Source organism: Eucalyptus grandis, chromosome 1 (assembly GCF_016545825.1).
Source record: "Eucalyptus grandis isolate ANBG69807.140 chromosome 1, ASM1654582v1, whole genome shotgun sequence".
Taxonomy (NCBI): Eukaryota; Viridiplantae; Streptophyta; class Magnoliopsida; order Myrtales; family Myrtaceae; genus Eucalyptus; species Eucalyptus grandis.
Window position 1 is genome coordinate 25404554 of NC_052612.1, and position 12966 is coordinate 25417519.

Genomic DNA, 12966 nt, shown 5'->3' on the forward strand with positions numbered 1-12966 from the left:
AAAAAAACCAAATAAATCATCATAAAAACTTGTAATCATTTGAAAAATCAACAATTTGGAATATAATTTCATATGAACATCTCTTAAATCGTTACAAAGATAAATAAACAAAAGATATTTTCATCGTCAAAGAAAACATTTAGATACACCATATTGATGATATAATTTTTCCCGTCGATTAATTTTTTTTCGAAAATAAATAATTTAAATTATAAGAAGATGTTTTGTCAAAATAATTAATATTTAGCCCATTTCAAGCGGACCGCGCAAAACTGCTGTGCGGGTCAGCTTCCATAGTCCAACGACCCGACCGAATTGCTAGATGTTCATACAATTTCATATGAACATTTCCTCATCAAAGAAAACATTTAGATATACCGTATTGATGATATAATTTTTGCCGTCGATTTATTTTAAAAAAATAAAAATAATTATTTATAAAAAGACGTTCTATCAAAATAATTGATATTTTGCGAGCGCATGCGGAGCGCGCAAAACTGCTCTGCGGGTCAGTGATATCGTCAAGCAGGATGCATCAACTGACCGTTGAGAAATCGAATGAGAAAAAGATAACCAATGAATGAAGATCACAAAGGCCCTGAGCGGCATCGCATCAAACGCCGTCGACGGCCACATTCAACAGGCCCTGCGAAGCCTCCACCCGGCCGGAGCGCGGCGGCTCGACGGCGGCGCTTTCGGCCGCCTGCTCCAGTACTGCACCGACCACCAGCTGCCCCGCCAGGCCAGGCAGCTCCACGCCCGCATAGTCTTGTCTTCCGTCGTTCCCGACAACTTCCTCGCCTCCAAACTCATCACCTTCTACGCCAAGTCGAACCGCCTCCGCGAAGCCCGCAGGGTGTTCGACGAAATCCCCCAGAAGAACATCTTCTCTTGGAACGCTCTGCTCATCGGGTACGCGCTCCAGAGCAGATTCGCCAACGCCCTGAGGCTGTTTTCGTCGTTGGTGTTCTCTTGCTCGGGGGACGCCAGGCCCGATTTCTACACCGTATCGTGTATTTTGAAGGTACTGTCGTCCTCGTTTTGTGATCCCAAGTTGGCCAGGAAAGTGCACTGCTTTGTCCTGAGAAACGGGTTCGACTCTGATATCTTCGTGGCGAATGCGTTGGTTACATTTTACGCGAGGTGTGATGAAGCGGGCTTGGCGAGAATTGTGTTTGATAGGATGCCTGAGAGAGATATCGTGTCGTGGAACTCCATGATTGCTGGGTACTCTCAGTGTGGGTACTATAGGGAATGTAAAGAACTGTACAGGGAGATGCTGGAATCGGGATTGAGACCCAATGGAGTAACAGTTGTTAGTGTATTGCAGGCCTGTGGCCAGTCTCAGGATCTGATTTTTGGCATGGACGTGCATAAGCTTGTGATAGACTGCCAAGTTCAGGTTGATATTTCTCTTTATAATGCACTAATTGGGTGCTATGCAAAATGTGGAAGCCTAGATTATGCAAGGGAGTTGTTTGAGGAGATGGATGAGAAGGATGAAGTCACGTACGGGGCAATTGTTTCGGGATACATGGTTCATGGTTTTGTTGACAAAGCAATGGGAATTTTCCAGGGGATGAAATGCCCTGGTTTGAGTACATGGAATGCTGTGATTTCAGGTTTAGTTCAGAACAACCATCACGGGGAGGTTTTGGATTTGTTTCGAGAAATGCTGGACTCCGGTACCAGACCCAATACTGTGACACTTTCGAGCATCCTTCCTACTTGTTCATTTTTTTCGTACTTGAAGGGAGGAAAAGAAATACATGCTTTTCAGTTAAGAGAAGTTATGATCAGAATATTTATGTTAGTACTGCCATTATTGACACCTATGCAAAGTCGGGGTTCATTAGTGGGGCACAACAGGTGTTTGATCATCTGAAAGGTAGGAGCTTGATTGTGTGGACAGCTATAATATCGGCTTATGCAGCTCATGGAGATGCTATAACGGCTCTCGGCCTGTTTGATAACATGCAGACTCGTGGGATCCAACCTGATCCAGTGACAATTACAGCAGTTTTATCAGCATGTTCCCATAATGGGCTTGTAGATGTAGCATGGAAAATTTTCAATGAAATGTTGCCAAACTATGGCATTGAGCCCTTGGTTGAGCACTATGCTTGCATGGTTGGTGTTCTAAGCCGAGCAAAAAGGCTATCTGAAGCAGCAGAATTTATTCGCATGATGCCTATTCAGCCAAGTGCCAAGGTTTGGGGCGCATTGCTTAATGGGGCTTCTGTATCTGGTGATGTTGAGCTTGGAAAGTTTGCTTGTGATCATTTATTTGAGATTGAGCCTGAGAACACTGGGAATTATGTTATCATGGCAAATTTATATTCACAAGCTGGGAGATGGGAAGAAGCGGATAGAGTTAGGGGGAAGATGAAGAACATAGGGTTGAAGAAGATTGCAGGCAATAGCTGGATAGAAATGGACGGAGGTTTAAAGAGTTTCATTGCAAGAGATGCATCAAGTGATAAACATGAAGAGATTTACGAAGTTTTGGAAGGACTGCTTGGGCCATTGAGAGAAGAAGGGTATGTTTACAAAGAAGAGATGGATGAGGAGTCTCTTCACGTATGAAGCTTTGGGAGAAAATTAAAAGCTACTTGCAAATTCAACAGCGAATGGGGACAAAATTAATGGTGAGAAATGCATTGTGACTAACATCATTTCCTTCCATTGATTTTTATGCTATTGATGAAAAGTCACTGGGTTCCAAGCACGTGAAGCTTTATATTTTGAAGGGGACTGATATCAATCAGCATGAGAGGCAGATCGAATTGAGTCTGAGCTGTTCCATCCGGAGGAAACTATCGAGGCTAGTCAAAGCTCCATAATGATTGAGTAACTTTTGGAATTTAGATCCATAACGAAATTTCTTAAGCCTGGGCGATGCTGGGATATGTATACTGCTTTCCTTCATGCTGCAAACAACGCGGCGACCACTGCCTTCTTTAACACCTGCAGTATAAGGATCTCTGATTACTGAAGAACAGGATGCTTAAATTGGTTGACTGACATGGGTCATATTCTGGAAAAAGAGGAAACCTTGGATTAAGAATTTTTGCATACAAACTTCGAGTGATTAATTTAGTTGAAAATAGCAACTTAGCTGATCCACTTCCCTTTATTTAAATGAAGCTGGCCCTTATCATCAACAGCGAGCATAATGATTGTATCCTCTGCTGCTGGGGTTTAATTCACTTCAGAATCTTTCGGTACTGGTTTTGCCTTTTTCCATCTGCTTTAGTCTGAAAAGGTGAACTTGCCCATGAAGCATCCAAGTACTCTAATTGATGGGCTAAAAACGTACTGTGCTCTTTTTGATGTTTATCATTACCTTTTGACTGGTCGGCACTAAAGCTGAGCGTTTCCTTATTAAATCTACGCTTATGCTCTGTCCATCTCCTCCTCCTCGTAGGCGAAGAGCAAAATTAGTGGAGGCGAGCATTGGTCTAGAGTTAACCTTAGACTGATCTTAGACTGACTAGCTAACCCAATTAGTTTTGGTTTGGTTCCAGGGAAATATGATCGGTCCTTGATCTTGAGATTCCTTAACCTTGCATTATATGAGTTGGTCCTCATTCATGAGATTTTAGGGTTGGTATATATATAATGTTAGATATATTATATATTATATATTATATATCATATATTATATACTTTTGTCTACTCTAAACTTTGGCGCCTCCTCTTCTATTATTTTTTTTCTTATGCAGTTGAGTTTACTATATAAAATTGAAGTAGAAAAAGACTTAGCCTTAATTCAACCAAAAAATAGAAATGCTCTCTGCTCGCCTCTCTCTATTCGTTCACCCACTTAGGCCTCGCTCACCTTGCTTGTTGCTTGCCTCGCTCGTGTGGTTTACTGCTCCCGTTTGTTCACTTGCCTTACCACTCGCCTTTGGCATTTCCTTGCTCACCTGACATATTCATTTTTATGGTTTGTTACTTTTAGCAAGGTTGAAATTTTTGCTGTTATTTTATCTTATATTTATGTTTGATATGTTTTGATGTTTATAGTTTGGTTACTTGATGTGACATTATTGATGAATATATAATTTGAAATAGTATGTTCTTGCAAGGATTGCAAAAAAAAATGAAACAAAAAAATAAATAATTGGTTGGTCCTAGATTGACCTTTGAACTGGATTGTCTCCATAAGATTGATCCGGATTCTCAACCTTAAGCTCAATATGATCGGTCATCGATTGAAAAAATTGAGAACTAATATTGTGCGAGTTAGTTCTTGGGTTAGGTGTTGAACCGGCAACTCGGACCATGCTCACTCCTAGAAATCAGAGTGAATGGGTTTGAGATCATTAAACTATATCATTGAGTTAATCCTTGGGCAGTTTGGCCTTCTTTAGGAACAACCGACTGCATCAAATTTAGTCGAAATTATCACAAGGCAAGTCCTAATATTTATCAATTTCATATGCTCAAGTCCTAAAATTTTCACTCATGCATTTAAGTCCTACGATTTGTAACTCATATTTCAATAGAGTCCTTGAGAGTACTTAAAGTGCAATTGAAGTTGCAAGTGTTGGTACTTAAATGAACAAAGTGAAAGTTCCAAGACTTAAGGGCATAAAATTGTCAAATTTTAGAACTTGTCTTGTAATTATCACAATTTAACAAAAAGTTTCCTAAAAATCTCGAGGATAGACTCATTGCACAAGTGACATTTGCTAAAAAAAAATTCCTAAGAACTTTGAAGCTACAAAGTTAGAAACTAGCAATTAGGAACTCCTATACATGCACAAATGACACATTCGTGATAATAGTATTTGAAGATGTCATGGAGTCCATACTTCCGGTAACGATTTCTAGAGATTCAGTTTCTGAACACGGAGTCAGTGAAAAGAAAAATGAGGATCTGTTCTTTGATTTGGGAGCAAAATCGCAATCTTTGAATGTCCTGTGGCGAGTACAGATAAGAATGTTGGACTCCAGAAAGCGGTGATTTGGTGGATCCAATGCAAGATTGGAAGACTAAAAAAGCTAAAAACAAGAGACAGTAGGGAGCAGATGACCCCGAAGAAGGTGACGATAACAAGGCCATGACACGTGCGACCGTAGTGGAATCGCCGAGCCCAACCAAAACTTTACATTATTGCGGTTGTTATGTTAGGAGACAAAGAAGAAGCAGCCACGGAAGAGAAAATAAACTCTTGTCTAGTCTTTCCTCTTTTTTTTTTTTTTTTTTTTTTTTCCTTCTTGTCCCCATTCGTCCTTCTCATCATGGAAATAGCTTTTACACAGCAATGAAAACCACAGGAGTCAATTTTTTTCAGGGTTGGCAAAGTCGGTTGGCGTGTCGGGGAATTTTTAGCTTCAGATTTGAAGATAGATCTGGACTTAACTAACTCATGACGCTTGTAGGATTTTTCACGAGTTTTTGGATAATTGGGTCTTTGGACATGTGTCTTTATGTTATAATGAAAAAGCAAAAAGGGAAAGTGCTGGAGTCATTAAAGAAGAGAAGAAAATTTGCTTAAATTGGACAAATGCTTTGGGACAAAATAAAAACTATTGACATAACATATCCTACTCCATAATCCCACCTCCTTTTGTCCAAGCTTTTACATGTGGCCAGACAGGCAGCGGGATTTTCTGCACGGAAGATAGTGAACTTTTGCTTTCTCCATTAATAATTGTACCGACGTGCATCAATATACCAAATGATATATTTCTTGATTTGAGCTTATAGTTCATCTCATCATTTCGGTCCATTGGAGGTGTGTGTATATATATTCCCATTGATTGTGTGAGATCCACCCCTACCCAATCAATGGCAAAATAGAAATTTCAATGAAGATACCAACCAAAAGGAATTGCTTTTAACAAAAGTTTGACAAGTGAACTTAATCTAATTCACAAAAAATTGACTCAAAATATCACCTATTTATAACACAATGCGATGCGCTAGCTTTTTCGAAGATACCATGTAAAACTTAATTATTGGTAGGACCAATCATATAAGGGACTATTGCATGAATTTGGGTGTCTACACCAGTATATAGCATGACCTAAGTTTAACATAGGAGTTACTAACTTGTTAAATGTAACGGTTCAAACATATTCAAGAGTCAAGAGTTTTTATATATATTGGTTTGATGCAATATTTTCCTCCTGATTTGAGATTAACTAAGTATCTCGAGAGCGTGAAGCTTACTGATTTAAGTTATTAAGAAAGATAATGGACCTGTTTTGGATGAGGACCCATTATCAAAACCATGAAAAGGAAATGAATGAGTGATGAAGTGGAGAGGTGACAAAATATTGAATGCCACAATAGGGACTCCATCTTGACATTTTAAGCTCTAAAAAAAAAATCAAAGTTATGTAGAAAATTACCTTTAACAGTCTTAAAACTATTTTATGGATGCAATTCCAATCTTAAACATTTTAATTTTAATAAATTGATCATAAAATTTTGTACGAAATTCTAGTATATTCATTCCAATCATTTTTCATTAAAAAATTCGTTGACATGCCCATTCAGTCATTGTTGATCGTTTTACGTGACACATCGCCACATTAGTGATTTCTGTAAAAAATTAGTTGAAATGACTATATTGAAATTTCATGCAAATATAGAAGACTTAATTAGCAAAATTAAAAAGTTTTGAATTGAATTGGCATTCATATAATAAATTTAGGATTGATTGAACAATTTTCCCTAAAGTCACGCCTACACTTCTAAGTCCATATAGCTTGGGAATAAGCCCTATAGCACTATGCCAACCACAGTGATGGTCTAATGTTATATTAGCTCGATATGATCAATTGGTAGTCATTATGTCAAGTATATACAATCATCATATCTTGATTGACCCAATATATTCGTAATGTGAGTTTGACTTATACGGGGTGTAGGGATTACTCTAACTTTACTCAAATTCACTTGTATTTGGTGGTATGACGGTGGTGGACTTACCTAAAGTGAGCAGTAATTATAACACAAATTGAACATTTTAACTGTATTTTTAGAACTGTATTTTTAGAACTCTTATGGTAACGCTCGAAAGGTTGTCCATGTTGCTTGTCCTCTCCATCCTATCCACTGAAAAGTTGGAAGAGGTCATCCTGCATCCAGTAGAAGGATCAACGCTGCTGTCCGGACACTTGTCAACCTTTTATGAGTATTTCTTGTTGCCCTCGTGTAAATTTAACACAAAAATAAACAATTAAGACAGACAAACCCTCAACCGACACGGGGGAAATAAAAAGACTTAAAACACCCCATGTAGTCTGTTTTTCTCGACTGTCCGGCTACAATTAACCTCTAACGTCAACGTTGTTGTCCGGCTAACCTCTCCAGTAAATGTTTTCTCGTTCTGATGAAGAAGATTTAGCTTTCGATTATATTAATGATCTTCACTTTCCGATTTTTATTTTTACAATAGTCCAGCTCTAACGGCCCCCTCCGAACATATCATAATGATTCTACTGCAACAAAATATTAGATTTGTGTTGCTTTTATTTCGCACCACCTGTGGTCCAAAGATGCGAATTTGTCAAGCATGTTATTACGACCCATTAAAATGCTGTCAGCTGGAAACTCCCTCCACGTTGACCTTTTCAACTCAATTTAACTTGTAAAAGAGAGATTGGGGTTTCAAGTTCGAAATAATGGTCATGCTTGATTTCATCCACTTTTTAATTCCAAAACAGTTATTTTGCTTGACGCCAAGCTTCTATTGATAACATGCCATGGAAATCTTTTAACTTACTTTTGCTTTACATTCGTGTAGATAAAATTAAAATTTTGTCCATAAATTTCAAATCTACAAGATCAAATACCATATCATATCTAGTCTGAAGTATATGATCATCAATCTCTATTTTACTCTTGATATCTTTTCCCACAAAATATTTTGAGGGATCTCAATATAAAAAATGGTTCAAAAAGTCATAAATTTATACATATTTGTCAATTTAGTCATAAACCTTTAAATTTTATCAATAGAGTACAAAATTTCACATTTTATCAATTGAATTTATTCGGCTACTTTTGATAAGAATTTATTGATGTGGATGTGAGACATTCTACGTGACACAATCAATGTTGATATAGATAATTTTCAATAATATTTTAATATTTTTCAATTTTATTTTTATTTTTTCTTTTACATTTCTCTTTTCTTTCTTCATTTTTTTTCCTAATGTCTCATTGGCCAAGGGTGAAGGCGGCCTTCGCCATAGTAGTGATGGCCTTATGGGGATGGTTGTGGGCAAGTGCCCGATGACCCTGTCACTTGCCCACAATTTATATAAAAAAAATAAAGAGAAGGAAAAAAAGGGAAAAAAAAAAAAAAAAGAAGAAATAAATAATTCAAAAAAATATTAAAATATCATTAAAAATTATCAATGTTAGCATTGCTCGTGCCACATAGGAGAGTTGGCGTCCACATCAACAAATTCTGGACAAATTAGCCAGATAGATTTTATTAGCAAAGTATAAAAATATTTAGGACTTAATTGACAAAATTAAAAAGTGTATGACTAAATTGACAATAATATAATAAATTTAAAACTTTTTGCACAATTTTTCAATCTCAATATGACCTGAGTTGGCTCGTCACTCTTATGTCCTAATCTACATATAGTAGTTCATATTTTTATACTATTGTATAGTCATTTATTATCCTCCAAAATGGTGTGTCCATATAAAGAAAATAAATTTTAATGCGAGGAGAATGTTTGGGACCAAATAGTCATTAAACAAATCACTGACAGCCAAACATACATAAAGAGAGGGGAACACACATTCACTCTCCCTCGCTCTTACCCACATCCCTCCATCCATCCTTCCCAAATCCACGCTTCCCACCAGAGCGAAAGCGCACGATCCAATACACTTCGCCATGGAAGCAGCCGACGAAGATCTTCAAGCCACCCCCTCCTCCACCGTCATGGCCGCCCTCGCTACCCTCTCCCCGCCCCAGCTCTCCGCCCTCACCGACTCCGTCCTCGCCGACCTCCACCACCACCACCGCCGCGTCTCCGCCCTCCTCTCCTCCCCCTCCCTCTTCTCCCTCGCCCTCCGCCACCTCCTCTCCCTCCCGCTCCCCCTCAAGTCCCTCCTCGTCGCCCGCCACCTCCTCTCCTCCCTCCGCCTCCTCACCCGCCACCTCCCCCTCCCCGCCCTCTCCCCTCCCACGCGCCGCCCGAGCGCCGCCGCGACCGCGACGCGGCGACCCTCCTCCTCCTCCTCTGCGAGCTCCGCCACCGCGACCCCCGCGCCCTCGAGGACGCCGCCCCCTCCGAGTGGCGGTCCGTCCTCCGGCGGCACTGCTCCAAGGACCTCCTCTCGATCGCCGGGATCGGGGCCTTCAGCGGCGGGATCCTGGTCCCCTACGTGGAGATGGTGGTCCGGTGCCGGAACTTCGTCGGGGCGGTCGAGCGCTGCCTGGAAGCCGGGGAGGGGAGGCGCCAGGTGGCGGCGTCTCCGGCGGCGGTGGTGGCGCTGCCGTCGGTGGAGGCGGCGGGGGAGGGAGTGCGCGGTCTGCAGGGAGGAGATGGAGGGCGGGCGGGACGTGTGCGAGCTGCCGTGCCGGCACTCGTTCCACTGGATGTGCATCCTGCCCTGGGTGAGGAAGACGAACACGTGCCCGTGCTGCCGGTTCGAGCTCCCCACGGACGACGTGTTCGGGGAGATCCGACGGCTCTGGGGCGCCCTGGCGAAGATCGGGAGTGGGTCCCACGACGCGGGGGGGTCCACGTGGTCGCGCGACGACTCCTGCTGCAACGGGTGTGCGTGAGGTAGTGGTCTCGTTTCTAGTACAAACGGGTCGGGTTTTATCTCGTCGGATCGATTTGTGGTGGACAAGAGATGCCTGTAGTTTGTGGTTAAGGTTTGTACATAGTACGACGAAAATTTGATGACCGTTGATTCAGGAATAAGGTCCAAATAAGCCAAGAGTGCGAGCATAGATATTTCTTAAGGGAGCGAGGTCTACAAAATCTTTCGGCCGAGGAGGAACTAAATAAACCTCGGCCCGATGCGCCGCCGACAGACATTGAGCCATACATCAAGTAGCGACATTGGGTTGACATGTTTCCATGGACCGTCGAAAAGGGCGACTTGAATTGGGGTTATTGATTCGGGCCGGTAACACGGCACAATCGGTGTGTGAAATGCTATTTTCTTGCTACGGAAATAATGTAAGTGGTATTATGCTGGAATGGTAATTGTAGCAGCTCCTGCTTGATTTCTCTGGACTTTTCACTGCTTTTGGTGGAATTATTTTGTGTCTCCGGTGCACCCAATAAGCTTCCAGACCACTATATATGGTGGGTTTCATCGGATCCTACAGGCCAAACATATTTTAGTACACGTTTCATACCCACCTACTATTTTCTCCTCCTTTTGACTACCTCGATCCTTGTATTATGTGATGATATATTTGCTTATAGTTCTAATCACGATTGTTTATTTTTTTTTGGTAACAGAGTTTAGTTTCTTTCTGCTGTACCATCCAAACTTATACTCCCCTTCCAAAAGGATCTTGTGTTGCTCAAGTGTAATTAATAACGATAGAAACGAGTAATGCCTGTATACTCTAGTACCGTGTGAGGTCCACGTGATCAAATGATTGAGTGGAACTATTTTTGGTTATAGATGAAAATAGCCCAAATAATGCTTGTCTTTGCTCGAGAAATTCTATGCTATCGTTCATCTAATCATTAAGTGATTGTTTGTTCTATCATTAGATCGGATTTGATCCAATGATCGATCAAAGTAACTGAATGCTTAGAATCATTGAAAATCCCGTTTGCGCAATTTGACTATCTAATGAACTCTCCCGCTACTTAACCTAAAGAGACGAAGATAATGTTTCCCACGAGATCACAAATGGAAAAGATTGACTTTGGAAATGGACAGGCAACAATTTTCTCCACTAGGGACCGCCTTCCATGTTCCAACAAACAAAAGACAGGTCATTAAAGAGCCCAGGGCATTATGTGGTGTGAACTTATGACTGTTCCTATTGTCCTGGTGAGCAGGGAAACGTTTATTCGGCCTTTCGATCTGACAAAATGCCTTGACTTTTAGTTCTAAAAAAGAAGGGTATTTATCTCATCCCGAACCGAACCGAACCGAACTGCTAGGCTAATGTCTACGGTCGGCCTAATCACCATGCTTGTGCTCTTATTTACGGAAATGGGATGTGCTAGTGGCTAGAGCGTATCGACGTTCTTTTTTCCTTATGAAAAGGATGCTTATCAGGAGCAATCCTAAGAAGTGCTTACGATGCTCTTTCCTTGATCACGAGTATCTTTTCCCTTATTCGTTAACCTGCTGTGGCTAATGAAGATTACGCACGTTTGACTACGGGAGATGAACCGCAATTCATCTCCTATAGTGAAAAATAGTAAAGCATATATATATATATTTTAAACTACGATGAATCCATTCTCGGTACTGTAGAGACAAGTCTCTGCAAAGGACCCATACATTTTGACTGTTATCCTAATTTCTCTGTTTCCCTCAAAGATAAGAACATCCTTAGAGCTCTAACACTCCAAATCAAAACCCATAATTATAAAGTAGCAGATGGATCTATTCCTTTAGCCCTTGTCTATAGAATTCATTACAAAGCCATGTCCTCCGCTTTTGGAGAAAATGCTTTCAAACATAGTCCAAGAGGAGAAACACTCCTTCTCCAAACTGATATTTCTAGAGCAAATACTACAATTCCTAGGTCCATTAATTGGAACCAAGTTACTTTACAGAACAATGGGAATTAGAAAACCAAATTCCCCAACAAGTTGTTCAGAATACAGATCCTACTAATGTCATTCAACATCCAGAAGGAAGAGTGACCATTAGATTTCCTAGAAGATCATTCGATTCAAGATCTAGTCCTTCCTTTCATAACTCCTACACAAGGTCCGTAGATCTTAATCCCAATCTTCCTCCTATAATCACCATTCCTCCGAGTACTCATAGAAACACTCCTCCTCCTAGTATGCATAGGGACACTCCCACACATGATACAACACTTTTACCCCTTCCACTAGTAGAAGTAATCATGAGACACCTCCCGAACCGGAAATTAGTGGTTTAGATAATAGATCGTGGATTTCGTGCCCGTTTATCAACAAAATCAGGCTGAACCAGTCCTAGAAAATACAGATTCTCCTCACCATTCTCCTACTTATTCGCAAATGATAGATGCCGAGCTTAATGTTTTAGAAAACATTTTGAGCCTAACAAAGCTTTTCTTAATAAAGAATTTAACTCTGAAAACAACAAACAAATCAGAGAATGGTTCTTCAAAACCCTTGCTGATAAAGCAAAAGACATCAAATAAAAATATTATGACTACATATATGAATATGAAGTTCATATATTTTTCTTTGATTGGCTTGAAGAACAATTCCTTGAGCCAAAAGAAATATTCATTTTAGATCATCATTATAAGTGGAAACTTGATAATGGTGAAACCATAGAATCCAATCATCCACCCCTTAGGAGAATAAAAATACAGCATGGAGATAGCGAGGTTACAGCCACTCCCTTTAGACTTCCAGACAAAGGAGACTCTCTCTACACCCACAAAGTTATTGAACAAAACAATTTTACTAATCAACATTTAGTAACCATAGGAAAACAGTTGAATAGGATGGAATCCACATTTCAGAATCCTACCCAGCTTATTACACCACAAGTTGACACACTCAAAAAACCCATTTTTAAAGCCTTTGAATTTCAAAAAAATCTTAGCCCAGAGTTTGCCAAAGCTATAGAACAAAAGAAAAAACTCTTAGGAAAATCAAAGCTAGAACCTGATCCTATACTAGACACTCCTAAATTCCAGAATCTTATCATTAGAGACACCTGCACCAACCCACCATTAATACTCTGACCAAACCCTCTGGTAATCCTGATAATGAGTCAGTCAATGAGATTAACAGACTCAATTGGAGACAACCCCAAAAGCTTTA

General features: G+C 40.3%; 2 protein-coding genes across 2 annotated transcripts; both read left to right on the top strand.

Annotated features, from left to right (window-relative positions):
- Positions 1–485: 485 nt before the first annotated feature.
- On the top strand, positions 486–3368 carry LOC104436082 (pentatricopeptide repeat-containing protein At2g37310). Its single transcript, XM_039307070.1, is given in 2 exon segments — positions 486–1784; positions 1787–3368. Coding segments are annotated over 2 exon segments (2004 nt in total). The 5' UTR covers positions 486–580; the 3' UTR covers positions 2587–3368.
- Positions 3369–8754: 5386 nt separating this feature from the next.
- On the top strand, positions 8755–10323 carry LOC104436073. The gene is given in 1 exon segment (XM_010048795.3): positions 8755–10323. A coding segment is annotated over 1 exon segment (897 nt). The 5' UTR covers positions 8755–8879; the 3' UTR covers positions 9777–10323.
- Positions 10324–12966: the final 2643 nt, after the last annotated feature.